This window comes from Rhinichthys klamathensis, unplaced genomic scaffold (genome assembly GCF_029890125.1).
Source record: "Rhinichthys klamathensis goyatoka isolate OS25496 unplaced genomic scaffold, OSU_Roscu_1.1 h1tg000056l_1, whole genome shotgun sequence".
Taxonomy (NCBI): Eukaryota; Metazoa; Chordata; class Actinopteri; order Cypriniformes; family Leuciscidae; genus Rhinichthys; species Rhinichthys klamathensis.
In genome coordinates this window covers 2,061,354-2,078,734 of record NW_026606601.1, presented here as the reverse complement: position 1 = coordinate 2,078,734, position 17,381 = coordinate 2,061,354, and the positions used below count along the sequence as shown (strand labels likewise).

Here is a 17,381-nt window from a genome sequence, read left to right as displayed (position 1 = left end):
GTGACAGGCCTTTCAAACTGAATGACAAAGCCAAGGCAGCTAACCAAACATTTGATGCGGATCCAGTCAGTGTTATGCTGAATGGAATGTGATTTACAATTTTTGGATGGGAATTGGGAGTGATATGGGGATTATGGCAAAGGGAAGAGACAGATGTGGAGAAAGAAGAGGAATTATCTCTCAGAAACATCAGGGGAAATGCAGTGGAATGTAATGGAGCTGAGTAGCTAACAAACATGAGGCTGGTAAAGAGTCTTGGACGCAGAAATAAACGCTGTTTTTAGACTATTGCAGCCAGTGAACCTTCAGTGAAATCAAAGGTGTGTTTGTTTTTAAATGTATTTTTATATATACATACACACTTTCACCTTAAAACTTTAGTGATTGGATGTCACATCATCATTATGTACGTATATATATATTTGCTTAAGGTGCCCAGTAGCTTCCTGTTTCACATGTGTTTTATTTTTATGAATTGTATCCTATTTTCTGTTATTACAGTTAGCTACGCGAAGTGATATGGGACTGTAATGCGGTCAAATAATACAGTAAAAGAAAAAGTAATTTTGAGAAATAATATTACAGTTTAAAATAACAGAATTTTCAGCATCATTACTCCAGTCTTCAGTGTCACATGATCCTTCAGAAATCATTCTAATATGATGATTTGATGCTCAAGATACATTTGTTATTATTATCAATGTGGAAAATGGTTGTGCTGTTTAATACTTTTTATTAAAACCATTTTTTTTAAAGTATTTTTTGATGAATAGAAAGTTCAAAAGAGCAGCATTTATTTGAAATAGAATTTTTTTGTAACATTATATGTCTTTACTTTTTCACTTTTGATCACTTTTGACCCCATATATAATATAAAAATAATATAAAATATAATATAAATGATATATATGTCAGATATTATTTTGAAGATATTCTCTTAACTCTCAATCTTATAACTCTTTTTCTTGATTATTTTATTTTATTTTATTTTATTTTATTTTATTTTATTTTATTTTATTTTATTTTATTTTATTTTATTTTATTTTATTACTATCCCGCACTATATTGTACTGTACCATACCATAGCATGGTATGCCATACAATACTGTTCTATAACAAATTATCATCCAATACCATAAAAACTGAGGTATTGATGGAGACAAACCGAAAGAAACACACACTGTATTTAGGCCCACTCTTAGAGGACTTCTCTCATCCTTCATACCGATAGTTAATTGAGTACAGTTTGCCAGAAAGAGATGTTCCAGTGGAGATCCACAATAAGTACTGTAAGTGGAGTTTGGAGTTTATTGTCTCTGTAATTTAGTCATTTAGTCATCCACTGGTACATAAAAAAAAATCTCTATGCAGTATTTTGTCACCATCTCTCCTGCTCTTTATCGCCTTCTGTCCGTTCTCTCTTTCCCTCCTTTTCTTTTCAACCTTGCTTCTCTCCCCTAAGTAACGGATTTGACATGGCGAGAATGTGGCAGACGTAATTTAGCTGAGTGGAATCAGCCTCGGCTCTTTGTGTCCTGTTCATCTCTTTAAATGTTCTCCTTGAGCAGAGCACACGCTTCATCCAGTCAGCTCTAACGAGTGCCAATGAATTCCCTTCAAGAGACTGCATGGATATTTCTCCCCCCTCAGGAAGGTGTTTATATGTGCCTTAGAGACAGAAGAATAAAACGAGACAAAGAGGGAGAGAAACAGATACAGAGGAAGGATTTCACAGGTTTAGCTTTGGTGTAAATGTGTTCAGTGTCTCCAAGGGGGTATTCTTCTCGGGCAGATCCTAGATTTCTCACTTCCTCTGATTGATTGTGCTTAAACTTCTATACAGAAATATCGAAACCAACATCTAGGTAATGAAACACATCTGGATCTGTGGCTGCGGTTCATTAGTACTTATCAGCAAAATAGAGGTTATGTTGTGTGCTAGACAAGGATTTTATAAAATGACTTTATACATTTTTAATATATTATTGCTTCATTTTTGATTATTTAGGAGATTTCACTATTTCATTGGCAGGTCTTGTCTGGCCAATGTTATTTTCTTGATCAGGTTAATTCTAAAATTCAATGTGTATTTTAATATAAAAAAGACTTTGCAAACTATAGCAATCCCCAAATAGTGGATTGGTCAGTTAATATTTTCTCTGACGATAGGTTATTGTAATTATAATATCGGGGAAAAATACTTAATGTAATGTGTTCAAAATGTTCACCCGAAGAAAATAACATGCTGGTGGTCGCAGAACTTTTGCAGACATGAGATATGTTCATAAATTAATTTAAAATTCAGTCTAAAAAAACTATTTTTCTGAAGCGTTTAGTAAATAGTAATAAATTCAATATTTGTTGAAATAAAAAAAATGTTATTCATTATTTTGACCCACTTCAAAAACAGACACAAAACTGTCATTTAAATGACAACTTCACATAACAAATATTTGTGTGAGATTATAATATGTTTTCCTTTAATGGATAAAATATTATATTTCTGATCAAAATTGTTAAAATGATCATCAGTGGACATGAAATCTACCCTAAATTGTAAAATGAGTGGTATAACTTTTCTATGTGATCAGATGCATGCAGATCCCATAGACTTACGTTGAAAGAGGGACTACACTCTAAACAATGCTTGGTTGTTTTAACCTAAATTTGGGTCAAATATGGACAAACCCAAATGTTGGGTTAAAAATGTAATTTAAAATGTTAACCCAACTTCAACTTTCACTTTCAACTGTACATCTTTGAATGACATTTTTAACCCAACATTTGGGTTTGTCCATATTTGACCCAAATTTGGGTTGAAACAACCCAGCATTGTTTAGAGTGTAGAAACCAAATTATTACAAACTTTGTCCAGTATGCAAACGCTTCATAATAACCACCCACAACAAACTTCACAGTAACGTGCATAAAAGTCTTTTTCAGACAACATAAAAATGTGAAGGTTGTGGTATTTTTGTATCTGCTATCTAATTTTCCATACAACTGTATATAAGATGTCTTATCTTTCTAGAACTAACTACTGTGACTATTGTAACTAGCTACTGTGTATTTCTGTTGCAGGTTTGAGACCAACAGGCTGACAGAAGATGGCATTTCTGAGGCATGAGATTACCGTTATCTTCTCCCTGTGGGCTTCTCTCCTTTATGTTGCACTAATGTCTCTTCCACTGGTGGCAGAAGCACCTAAAAGAAGCCAGTACATCTGGAATACAGGTGGGTTGCCAATATTTCCTCAGTTTTTTCTTCTTGGGATGACAGGAAAAAATTAATTTACGCTGAATTATGAGTATTTTTCTGCCATGATTACTTGCCATCACTTACTCACTGTCACGTCGTTACAAACCTGTATGACTTTCTTTCTGTAGAACCAACACAAAAGGGGACTTTTTGAAAAATATGGCCAAAAAAACATGAATCAATAGAACTATTTGTTCAGATATTTCTCTCATGAAAGTGCCATAGGAGCTAAGGTTTTCAATGACTCAAAATGTTGGAATATGGTGCACAGGTTACTTTTATGTGGCTTTTTTTGGGGGGTCATTTTTGGATTTTGACACTACCAGTCTCTCTTTGATATATGAGAACTATCAAGATATCCTTCAAAAAAGCCTTTTTTTTAAGTCATATTAGTAACGGTATGAGGGTAGGTAAACGTTGACATCATTTTCATTGTTTAGTAGTGCACAGGGTAAACTTGTGTGATATTTTAGACAGACAAAAATGCATCAATTATTTCAGGGTTTTCAGAAATGCTAAACACAGTTTGTGTTTGTAAGATCCATTCACAGCCTGAGCCAGAAAATTCTAACACTCTGTGGTCAGATCCAGTTGGAGAAATCACATATTATTGGGACTGCATAATCAAATGTGTGAATTGCCATTTTTGGTACAGAACATTCAGTCAAGAAGCAAGGTAATTCACAGTTCTATTCTGCAATTGATAGAGGGAAACAGAAGTGTTGAATAAAAAAAAGAATTAGTGGTCCATGTTGGATATTGATCCTTGTTGCCACAGATCTTGGATCAGCAGGCATGTATGTACGGCAGTTCAGAAAACTGCGAGACCATCTGCCTGTCTTATCTGTGAAGTCTGATCAATCTTATATCCAGCTGGAGTTGCACTGAGAATTCCTCATGTCGCCATGGCAACAATTGTTAAGCAGGAGATTGACAGCTCGCAAAGAACAGAAGATTATTTCTTGTCCTATTAATGCCGTCCGGCGCATCCAAGCTACTCTGAGCTTATTTCAAGATGCCATAATTAAGCACTTCTCCAGTACTTGTAACAAAACATCCAACATTTGGCTATGAAGACCTCAGGCAGGGAAGTTCATATCAGGCAACTGCACTTCTCAGTAAATAGACACGGAAATTAGTTTCATTTAACTTCCTTGACTGAATGCATGCAGTGACCAAATTGTGGGGGGGTTGAAATGTCTGAGCACTCTTGTTTAAGGAATAGTATACCCAAAAATAAAAATTCATATTAATTTATTGCACAAGCAAAAGTGTCCATGCAGTAACAGGGAGATTATAGGGAAAAAGTTAGCAGTATTTGGATGGTCATGGGATCTGATTTATTTCTTTATGTAAAAACGTTTTTTTAATCTTAGTAATCTTTAATCTCACATATTGTTTGGGGTCGGTAAGAATTTTTTTTTTTTTTTTTGGAAGAAATAAATACTTTTATTGAGCAAGGATGCATTCAATTGATCAAAAGTGACAGTAAAGACTTTTACATTGTTAAATTTGTCATAAAAACTGTTTTTAATATTGATAATAATAAAAAATAAAAGTTGACTGAGCATCAAATCATCATATTAGAATGATTTCTGAAGGATCATGTGACACTGAAGACTGGAGTAATGATGCTGAAAATGCAGCTTTGCATCACAGGAATAAATTACGTTTTATTCCATTCAATATTACAGATTTTTACTGTATAAATGCAGCCTTGGTTAGGATCAGGTCAGACAAAACATACTGTAATATTTTTAATTTTTTTTAGAATTTGAAATCGATTTACATATCATAAATATCACAGATTTGTTTTAAAAATGGACATTTCAGTAATTGATCTAGAGGGCACGAAAAGATAGTTTCAGTTTTCAGACTCCCTTGAAAGTTATTGTGAAATCCGCACTGATTGATGGCTGGATGGACATATCAACAGGTCTAATGCTAATGAAGGCTGAAAATGAAAATGCTTTATAGATGAAGTATGGATGATATAAGGACGTTGAAGTTTTTCTGTGAAGCGGTGGTCAGTTCTCAGAGGTCTCCTCCCGTGCTGTGTGTGGATCGAACGGCAGCTCTGCGGGTCCACAGGGGTGATGATTCCTGGAATGTAAAATCGATTCTGGTTTCATCCTGAAGGAGTGTGTCCACTTTTGTTCTGTCTATGAAGAAGTGCTCATTTGTGCACCTACACACTTTCTTTTATACTCAAGGTCTGATTTTCTTGAGCTTTTTTTTTTTTTTTTTTTTTTCACTTAATTTTGTTCAGTTTTCCTGGAAATGAGAAAAATAAATTGGAGACAGGAGAGCAAATTCTTGAGTTTGCATCTTTAAAGCACTCTGAAGGTTTGAAAGCCTAATTTTGAAGAGTTCCTCGTCACGAGCTGGACAGAAAATGACTCTGTCTCACGAAACACGAAGGTGAAAATGAACCTTCAATAGACAGATGAAGACAGGCAGTCTGACACTAGCAGATTATGTTTTTTTTTAGCAGGATTATGGAAGGAGACATTGTCATTCTATCCTTATTTTTTTGGACAAAAATGTGTACATGCCAATGCAAACGAGATGAATCATAATTTTTTGGTACGTTTCTGAATAGAACTAATACATTCTGTGTGCATGTATCTGCTTTTAAATATGGTCTCAAAGCTAACAGACACGTTCTAAAAAAGCCATAAAACCTCAATTTTGATGCCACTTGGATTGAAGTCTTTAACATTTCTCTTGACATTTTGATTTACAAGCTGATTTAATCCACTACATACTTTGCAGTTCAAGTTTTTGCATCAGTCATGTTCAACTGTTTCAGCTAGGAACATGTCTTCATACATAAAATACAGCTCACAAGTGCATTAGAATAAAATATACAACATGGTATAAAAGTATGCAGTTCATACAGTGAAAGTAACATAAAAAAAATGAAAACATTGAAAAATGCACAAAACCAGCTGTTTTTATTTTTCTAAAATATTTGTATATACCTTATACTACTACTACTACTGAAGAAATAATTGTATTATTATTATTATTTTATTATTATTTGTCACCAGGCTGAAAAAGTATCCGTATAGGATAGGGCATGTCTTCTCATGAATAATTCATACATCACTGATGTAAACGTGCACAATAGTCTTCAGTATAATGCAATACATAATAGATTCATTACGGCAAAGAGATAAATAGAATTTTTATTACTATTTATTTTCTGTGGAAAGAGCTGGACCAAGAATGAAGCTGTGTGTCTGCCAAAACGGTATAGTTATGACCTCTCCAAGTATAATATGTGACACACATTCTTTCCTTTTTCAAATACTCTTTTTTTTCTGTTTGTATGAAAAGTCCACAGAAAAGAAGTGAGCAATTCTTCAGCAGTGAATATTGACCATCTATTATCCATTTGCCTTTTGTTTTCTGTTCAGTTCATTAGTTGAGCACTCATTTCTTTCTTTCTCTCTGTATGATTAATTACTGGAGGGAACGAGGAGAAATCAGCACCGTATACAGATGTACGCACACACACACACACACACACAGAGAGAGAGAGAGAGAGAGAGAGAGAGACTTTCACAAAATACACATAGTTGGTGTTCATGAGATGATTCCTGTTAAATCAGAAGTCCTTGTTCTCTATACAGGAGTTCTAGTTCACAAAAGACTGCCCAAAGGTTGAAATGATCGAAATACTGGGATGGATAATTGCATTATCTTGAAGAATCTTTAACGTCCATGAAACCTTTTCATTGCACAAAGGTTCTATATAGTTGAAAAAGGCTTCTTTAGATTTGTAAAATGTTCTTCAGACAAAGAAAAATATGGTTGTTTGAAGAAGTGTTCACTGAAAGGTTCTTTGGGGAACCAAAAATGGTTCTTCTATGACAAAAAAAAACAAAAACATTTTAGAATCTTTATATTTAAGAGTGTACTTATAGCTCCAAAATATATTTGGACACTTAAAATGAAATGTATATATTTGTATGTGCATATATACATTTCCTTATATGTGAAATTTGGAAAAATTTGCTTTTTTTTGTTGTTTTTTTTGTCCATACAAGAAAAATGAGAACAAGTATGATTACATTTTATGTTGAAATATCACTTTAAGCCATTCTTTTAAATGAGCAAAGAGGCTTGTTGGGATTTAAATGATAAAAGGGATATGAAAGTATATGATGAAAGTATTTTGACGTTTTGGTTGTCAAATGTCAGTAGAACATGTTCATTGTTAATGTGATGATGTACACCTGCGGTTATTCTGCCAGGAAAACCACTTGAAGGTAAACCCATGATGCATTCATATCGTTTCACAGACAAGTAAACCAAAATACATTGCAACATCATTGATTTCCAGAGCAACATCCCAAACCTTTTGCATTTAAGACATCAAAATCCACCGATCCTCAGCTCAAACTCCAACTGTATCGTCGTGACAGGACAAAAACAGCTCCATTTTCTTTGCTAAAGTGTCTCTGATAGGCAGAAAAGCACTGTAATTGAATCCGTGACCATCAGCAAGTAATTAATCTGTCATGTGCCCTATTGTTTCACCCAGGATGCTTACAAAAACGGTGCGAGTGTCAGACTAGAACATTTCTTCACGCTGTTGAGAGGGAGGATGCTGCCCGTCTCCAGAGACCTCTGGGTCAGGGAATGTTTTGTGTTTTTTTAAATGTGTAAACAAAACTAACGGTCCTGACACTTTCAGACATCAGAAATTCATAATTCGATTTATTTCTCCATAAACAAGGGTTGTGTTGTTGAGTCGTGCTGTGTAGCATTATGTACCTGTGCACTTGTTCGTAGCAAGACACAGCCAGTCTCCATACTTGACTACCTAATTCAGCTGTGAATGTGATTTGGTTTAGCATACTCTTATTTATCTGTTTTGGGAGAAACATGTTACAAATGTACAAACTTTTTAGCATAGTTGAGTAGCATAGCGACTTACTTAGCATCTAAATTCCTGTACTCGCATTAGTTATTGGTTTACGCATATTATTAAGAGATTTTTTAACTCTTACCCGCCATTGACGGAAATTTCCGTGTTTTCACTGTTATACTATTAGGCATCTTCTGAAAGAGCACTGAATCTCCTGATCAAAACACAGGACGAAGAAGAAGCAGAAACAAGCAATATCATGTGTAAGCAAATGCATATGTAAAATAATGCGATCATGAACATTAAACAGCATATAAATCAAAACTGCCTAATGTTACTGAGTGAAATGTCGACCCAGGACGAGCTATAGGACTGTGAAGCTTTGGGGGTGTTGATGGACCCCATCTATGTTTTGATCATCTTTCTGAATCCCATCCAGACGTGGGACAACAACCCGATTTTCTCAGCTTTTTACTCAAAATGTAGCTTTTTTGTGAAACTTACTCACATTTAAAGTCCCCGTGAACCGGAAGTTGCAAACGACTTTTCTCCAGTGTTGTGACGTATTTCCGAGAGAAACGGAATACTAAATGAGGCAAAATAGTGGGCGTGGCTTTTTTTCCAACTAGCACCTGATTGGATCTAGAAAAGTAGGTGTTGTCATTCAGCCTGTCTACTGTCAGTTGGAGGGGCGTGGTTACGGATGTTAAGCAGACACCCAAAACGTAAAGCCTACGTCATCGGGCAAGGTCCTCCAATGCAGAGGGGAGGGGCATTTTCAAAATTTGATTAAAGATTACGAAGCCAAAAAATTTTTTTGTGTGGATTGACTTGCATGGATGAATTGTTCACCACAAAACGATCAATTTAGACAAACAAAGTAAGTATGGTCAATTTTGATTTCATGGGGACTTTAAGTGTTGACAAATGACAGAGATGTTCTTTCTTTTGATATATTGTTCATGTTCAGATAGTCATACAACAAAATATTCTGAGGGGGGCATGTAAGTTTCGTGAAAATGCTAAAAAATGCTGCTGCTGGCTGGCAACTTTTTTTCAAAAACGCTGGCGGAGAAAGAGTTAATGTGTAATACATTCCGTTCCGAAGTTTGGGGTCATTAACATTGAATTTTTTTTTAAAGAAGTACATACTTTTATTTAGCAAGGATGCATTAAATTGATCAAAAGTGACAATAAGTATAATTATAAAGACATTTACAAAAGATTTCAATATATATATATTTTTTTTCTTTTTACTTTCTATTCATTAAGGAATCCTGAAGGACCATGTGACACGACTGGAGTAACGGCTCCTGAAAATTTGGCTTTGCCATCACAGGAATACATTAAATTTGAAAATACATAATATAATAGAAAATGGGTATTTTAAACAGCAATAATATTTCAAGTCAGCACATTCTCATCCCAAGGCGTCATCTAACTGACACTTTTGACCATGCGTCAACATGCCGACGCACATGGTACCCCTTAAGCGTCAATATGAGACGCTCATCCTCGGGCGTCATCTAACTGACGCTTTTGACCATGCGTCTAAATCCGACGCACATGGCACCCTTTAGCATCAGTTAGATGACGCTTCCGTTATGGGTAGGTTTAGGTCTGGGGTAGGGTTAGGGTTAGACCACTAGGAGGCGCGTCTCATATTGACGCTTAAGGGGTACCATTGTGCGTCGGCATGTTGACGAATGGTAAAAAGCGTCAGTTAGATGACGCCTTGGGATGAGAACGGGCTGTTCAAGTTAGAGTTTCAAATGTATTTTTGATCAAATAAATGCAGCCTTGGTGAGCATATGAGACTTTTTCAAAATTGCAAAAACATAGACCTTATAGACTTATAGACCCCAAACTTTTGACTAGTAGTGTATTTAAAACATGAATGATGTACTTATCTGAGGCTGTTTGCATCTATACGATTCATTTGAAAGGTGCTCAGAGCCTTAGTGTCACGTAATATGAGTTGATTTATAATGAGTGCTAATCATTTCTAAGAATGAGTGTGATCTAGTTTGGTTGCAGTGCATGCGCTAAAGAACTTTCCACAGCGGTTAGCTTGATATTTTTTAGGCTGGTAAAGACTTGCCAGGGTCACAGGTTAGATTGCCAGGCAGTCCATGTGAGGACAAGAAGTATCTGCCAAATGCATAAAATGTTTTTAAAATGAGCTCTGTTTTCAACGTGAGGTGATGAGGTGGTATAGCAAGCAGTATAGAGCGCTTGTTTGCACCCGCAGTCTCGCTGGCGGTCTTTATAATGGAAGTACAGCCACTGAGGAATCCCACCATAGAGGGAACTCTGGGAGGCTTGTGGGTGATTAAAGCTTTTGAAAGTCTGAAGAGCGGAAAATAACCTGTCTCAGGTGTGTTTGAACCAAAGCCTCTGATTGTTGCTAATGACGTATTTTCAGCTGTGGAGGCCGATGGGTTTTGCCTGAGGATAAACCTGTGGGAATGAAAACCAATTTCAATTTTCACTCGAAATTTGCATTTCGCAAGTAAATAGAAATTGATAATGTGGATTCTACTAGATAAGATATCCTAGTTCAATCTGCCTTTGTGCTGCCAAAATTGAGTAAAACCACTCACGATCTCACCGACAGTGACTTTGCTTCCGATGCCCTCGGAGTGACCTCATCCTATCTCACAGCTTTAAGCTGCTGTGACACCATGGGACAGGGTCCTGCTTGTATCTCAGTTCTGTTTCTCTTCGCCTGCCTGCTGCGTTTCAGTGAGAGACGGAGGGAGATAGAGGATCAACTCCCTGTGAGACATACAAGTCAGTTTGAAAGTTGGAAGGAGCTTGTCACGGCTGTGAGAGTGAGTGTGAGTCTGTGTGTGTGTGTGTGTGTTCTTGTATATATGGTTTATGAGGACACAAATGTGTATAATGACATGGGTATTAAAACGTAAACATTGTTTATGAGGACACTTCCTGTGTACTTCCTGAGTTCTGTGTACTAAAAAAATACTAGAAAAAACAATGTTTTTTTTTTTTATTCAAAAAATGGCAAAAGTTTTCTGTGTTGGGTAGGTTTTTGTAGGGGATAGAATATACAGATTGTACAATATAAAAACATCACGCTTATGGTCCCCGTAAACCAAATATACAAATGTGTGTGTGTGTCTTCCAACAAAATTTACACGTATGTACCTTCAAGTATGAGGAGGTTTAAAAATGTCAGAATGTCATTGCATTACAGTAAATATCAAACTAAGTGGTATTTTTATTTTAAAAAAAATAGAAAAATAGCACCCTTTGCAAGCGTAGCATTTCACAAAAATATGTCTGTTATAATTAAGATTTATTATATTTAGAAGTATTCCATTTTTTCTATCTATAATGCAATGCAGTTCATAGATATATATTTTTTTGTGGCATAAGTGTTCAAATACTATATGGGGCCTCTGTAATTACTTTGGGATTTTAATAATATTTATTTATTATAGCCATACTTCAAAAAAATAACCTTTAATGAGCAGCAGCAGTGTATTCCCATAAAACCAAATATATCAACATTGTCATACCCACAAACACTGAATTGTCATGACAGAAATGCTGTTCTTATGAACTTTCTATTCATTAAAGAATCCTGATGAGACCAAATCAGCATATAATGATTTCTGAAGGATTTAATTTGATCATCAAACCAGTAAAAACTTTAATATTGTGAAATATTATTGCAATATAAAATATCTGTTTTCTATTTGAATAGATTTAAAATAATTAATGCAAATAAATTCAGCCTTGGTGAGCATAAGAGACTTCTTTCAAATATATTAAAATATCCTACCAACCTCAAAAAAACGTATGAATGCTAGTGTAAGTGACTGCAGCCAAATCCATTTGTAATTTTCATAAGGATATGAAAAAAAAATCAATGGATATAGATCTGCAATTTCTGGCAACATGGTTTCCACTAAATTCCACTAGCAGAAAAGTGTAAATGAGCCACAGTTCAGCTTCACAATATCCTTGTTTTTCCATTTTCCTCCCCAAACCTGTCAGTTCATACAGAGAAAAGCACAACAACAACAAATCTCTTTCCTAGTGGTTTTTCTCACATTGCTTCAGTTCAAAGTGATTATTCCCACATCTAGAGTCTTTAATCAGCATGCCATCCATCAGAATCCTGATTAGCCGTGAGATCCCTGTAGGACAGGCCTCTGTGGTTAAAGTCTTACCTGAACTGCCTCTGAGTAAATTGATATTTGACTGAGGCGGATGAGCGCACGAGCAGTAATTAGCAAGCTGTGAAGACCTACTACAGTCTAATGATCAAATGTGTGTTCGGCTCTGACTTCAGTCCTCATACAGTAATGATGTCATCCCATATGGCTCGCTTTCTCTTTCACGTGGTTTTTGTCTGTTCTCTTTGGTGACCTCACCGGTGGCTTGATGAAGGGAACATGGCCTTTGACATCCCCTGAGGAACGATAGCAATGATGTCAGACTTTCTGCTGGAATCATCTGTCCCCCTCTGCCTTTTTTGATCTTTCCTCTCTCTGTTCCCATCGCTTCTCTATTCTTTCTGTCCCCTTATTTTCTAATAGGGGGTAATGGAAGCGATTTTATCAGATGGCAACTTTTGCTGCATTTGAGTTTAAACAATTATCACTAAAAGTTGTCGGGTTAAAATGAATGAAGTTAAAATGAATGATCTATCCTGGATATTAACATGACTGTGAGGTCAGAAGCAATTATCACTAGTTATGATGTGTGTTACACTTAGACTTTTGCTTTAAATTGACAAATATTACTAACTTCTTATAGAATTACTGCTATTATATATTATATTATATTATATTATATTATATTATATTATATTATATTATATTATATTATATTATATTATATTATATTATATTATATTATATTATATTATAATGGGGCCAGACAAGGCTTAATTTGATACAATTTTGTCAAAGAAAAGAAAAGAAAATTCATTAGTTTAAATAGAATTCAAAATAATATTTATTTGAAATATAAATCTTTTGTAGCATTATAAATATCTTTACTGTCACTTTTTATCAATTTAATGCATCCATACTGAATAAAAGTATTAATTTCTTACTGACCCCAAAGTTTTGAATGTATATTATATTATATTATATTTTCTTGCATATTTTAATGGTTCAATTATTTTAGCATATACACACACATATATATATACTGTAATCATTGTTCTGACAGTGCTATTCTAAAATAATTAGATGATTATCTGTCTGAATCCACATGTACATGTACAGTATTTCTGTGCTAAAGTAAGATGAATTGAGGCTCGTCGCTGTGCCTGTTTGGGGCTTTAATAGACACTGGTTACACTAGTAATATAAATCACTTCATATCCTGTGTGTGTGTCTCTCTCTTATTTCCTGTAGGTGTATGGGGTGTATGTGTGGCCAGTGATTGCGGCTCCGTCGGGCTCCAGAGTCGCTCGGTGTGGTGTGTCCATTCTGAAGGCTGGAGCACTCATCAGTCCAATTGCTTTCCATCTGACCGCCCACCGCACCAGCGAGTGTGTGTGAAGATGTGCGAATGGCAAAAGGATCTGTTTGAGTGGCGCTTGTCTCCTTGGGGTCCCTGCACCCCGAGTCCTCTCCTCCCAGCCAATCGATGTGTGACCGCTCAGCGTGGAGTACAAAAGCGAGATGTGGTGTGTGTGAAGCGTACTAACAGCACCAGGGTGAGCCTGCATGTGTGTGAAGCGTTTTCTTCACCTCCAGAACGAGAGCAGGCGTGTTTGTTACCCTGCCCGATCGACTGCGTCGTCTCCGCCTTCACCCACTGGTCCACCTGCAGTCGCACCTGCGGGTCGGCCCTCCAACAGCGCACCAGGCATGTGCTGGCACCACCCCTGTATGGAGGAGCAGACTGTCCCATCCTCACCCAGACACGCCCCTGTAACCATGACAACGCCCACCCTGCCCCGTGTCCCTCTGACCAACAGGAATACAGTTACAGTTTGTGGGTGGGGCCCTGGAGCCCTTGCAGACTTAAAGGGACGGCACCTATTGGAAAGACAACGGTGGACTTCAATTTTGGGCGTGATGGAAAAAAAACAGCCAAGGCTGCATTCACGATCAAACGCCACACCGAGAGCATTCCCCACCAAAATGATTATGATGAAAGTGGCCACAAAGTATCCTGGGAAATCACCATTGGCTATCGGACTCGGCAACTGCGCTGTACAAGGAGTGATGGGAAGAATGCCATGCTAAGGTGGGCGTCCTTTCTATGAACTAATGAGTTAATGAGTGAATACGTTTATAAACCCATCAATCTATTCACCCATTCATCTATTCACCCACCCCTTTACCAATCAATCAGTCTGTCCATCCATTCTCACATCCATCAATCCACTGTTTGATCAGTCAGTGCACCCATCCGTTTAATGCACTAACCATTTCATTTTATTTTATTTTATTTTTGTTTTATTTTATTTATTTAGTTAGTTAGTTTTTATTTATATTTCATTTATATTCAATTGTTTTGTTTTGTTTTGTTTTGTTTTGTTTTGTTTTGTTTTGTTTTGTTTTGTGAAACTCAACCCAGTGTAATCCAGAACCCACTTACTGAAACATGGCCCTAAAATATTGATTTCAGTTTATTTTATGTAAGAAAAAACAGACCGTGAAGTGGAACTAGCACAACTATGTAGGAAATTGGCCAATTATAAAGTTTAGCTTTCTACAAAAGTACTTGTCCAGAATAAAGAGAGAGTTGTGTGATAAAAGCATTTAAAGAATTATTGTAGATGTAGTCAGAATTGACTGCGGTCAGATTGACTCATTACTGATCTGACCATAAATAAATGATACAGGCCTATTAGCACACAGTTATGCAACAATGTTATGCAATACATTTACCTTTCTTTTCTTTTTTTTATCACTCTCCACAGTGAGGATATTAGAGTCTGCTGTATTAAGCTCGGCTATCCTCCTAGTGCAGATGGATTACCATTGTACCATATGAAACTGTTTACATCAGAGAACAGGCTTTCATTTATAAATAAATTTCTGGTTACACTGTCAAATAACATAATCTCAACATTACCTTCTGTTGTGGGCGATACAGAAAAGTGAGAAGCCTTTTCACCTTTTCTTTTTTCAAATTAGGGAAGATCCCAAACCTGCTGTTTTTTTTGTTTTTTGTTTTTTGTTTTTTGGTAATGCTTTTTTATTTGCTGCAAACATTTTCAAGTTCTATGTATCATATTTCTATAATATCATATTTTATATTATTTCTGAATCTTGACCCATTGCCAAAATATCTGCAGCTCAAGGGAAAAAAAAGAAAAGGTGATCTGACTGAACCAATGCGAAATATTTAATGTGGGAAAAGTTTTGCTTTAACACATCCAACACTTAAGATGAGCATAATCTAAATATCCCACCTGAGTTTGATGATTTATGTGTTTTAATTCTCATTACCAAGTCAAATTTTAACAGTGTTCAAACTCATTATACAAATAAAACATACCCCAAATTGGTTTCAAAGACAGGGCTTATAATATTTATTCAATGCCAATTCTACGTTCGAACAAGCACGCTTTGCAATCAACACTTTGCAAGCAATGTTTTGTTGCCTATGCTATGCAGCAAGCATCAATATTGTTACCAACAATAAGATGCTAATGCCAGTCTTTATTTGAACCACTTGCTTAGGCAATGCATAATAAATTAACATCATTTTATGTCTGCAGATTACAAGATTTCCCTTGCGGTTTGCAAACTTTTTTGCATTGGTATTAAGCCAGACTAAACTTCTGAATAAATTGAACACCCACGGACCACCCTATCTTTCTCTCTCTCGCAGGATTTCAGTTTGCTTTAGCTTGTTTTGTATGCCAATATATTCAGCAAGAATCATCAGCAACGTTAAAGCCTTGGAGAGTTCGAGAGACAGCTTGAAAAATGTTCTGTTTATGTTGCTACCTTTTTTTTTGCAATACCAGAGGCTATGCATGCCAACAGCTTCAGAACAGGCAGATAAAATATTTATTTTTAGGCAATTAACAAACACGAAATCCCTTGAAACTACGAACAGTGTGATTTTTGTAATTGTAATATTTTTACAATTAAATTTTTATTTTATTTTACTATCATATATATATATACAGGGCTTGACATTAACACCTGCCAACACCTGTTAAATTTTACTTATAATATATACATTTTTCAACTTATTTTTTAACTTAGTCTTTTAAAAGGCATCTGTAATAATAAACTGAGTGCGGTGTAGTGTTGTCAAATATAAATTTTTCGATAAATATTGATACTGATATATCTGAAAAGCTTCCAAAACTCATTTTACACAGAATATATCGCTGTGTTTTTTCTCGTTCTCTCATCTCTCCGACAGCGACTTGACACACAAACCCGCCTCCACTCACTCGTTTAATTTGCTCCGGATGAATATAAGTTACAGGGATTACATGTTGGCATGGGTTTGCGTATTGCTTGAGAAAGAAAACACATGTGTAACAGTATTGGATCCGTGTGCAGGTCTTAAAGTGACAGCAGCCTAATATACCTGATGCCAAATTATGAGATAATATTAAAAATATCTATATGGGAGTTTTCCCCCATGGTATCAATGTCAAAATTGTAGGCAGTTAAAATGCTGAGTGGCAAATAACTTTGGAAAACCACTAGCCACAGTGGCTGGTGATCAAAAAAGTCAATGTCAAGCCCTGTATATATATATAAAATATGACACTATGAAATTTCTTTCTCACCTCCAGCCTCTGCGACCATGACAACAGCCCGGTAAACTTTCGTTCATGTGTGATGCCCAGAGACTGTAAAGTGTCTGATTGGTCACGGTGGAGTCCATGTTCAAAGACGTGTCGGACATCTGACCAATCACCTGGCTTCAGAAGCATGAGCCGCACCCTGAAGAGAGCAGCCATTGGTGGAGGAGAGCCATGCCCCGCCCTGGAAGAAAAAGCAAACTGTAACATTCTGGAAGACACACTGCCACTGTGCCCAAGGTGAAGAGACGGCATTGCCAGAATTGTGCATCCAAATCTTTTCAAATGTTTTGATTTTCTCTAAACACTTGAGTTCTTAAAGTCTGCAAGAAATTATAATTCCCCCTATCTATTTCTCATCTGTTTCATCCACACAAATTGTTCAAATCCACACCCTTCTTACAACTGACTTCAAGCTCGCATTCAGATGTGCAGATATTTTGCTACTTCCGTTTCATTGCAGAAGACTAAACA

At 36.1% G+C, this 17,381-nt stretch overlaps 1 protein-coding gene across 1 annotated transcript in view; it reads left to right on the top strand.

The window, feature by feature from the left end:
* The window catches only part of thsd7bb (thrombospondin, type I, domain containing 7Bb), a 61,102-nt gene that overhangs the window by 12,524 nt on the left and 31,197 nt on the right, over positions 1 to 17,381 (top strand). The window contains exons 2-4 of the mRNA XM_056248638.1: positions 3,082 to 3,234; positions 13,534 to 14,374; positions 16,899 to 17,147. Of these exons, the coding sequence (XP_056104613.1) occupies positions 3,108 to 3,234; positions 13,534 to 14,374; positions 16,899 to 17,147 (1,217 nt within the window). The 5' untranslated portion in view covers positions 3,082 to 3,107. The remainder of the gene's footprint in view (positions 1 to 3,081; positions 3,235 to 13,533; positions 14,375 to 16,898; positions 17,148 to 17,381) is intronic.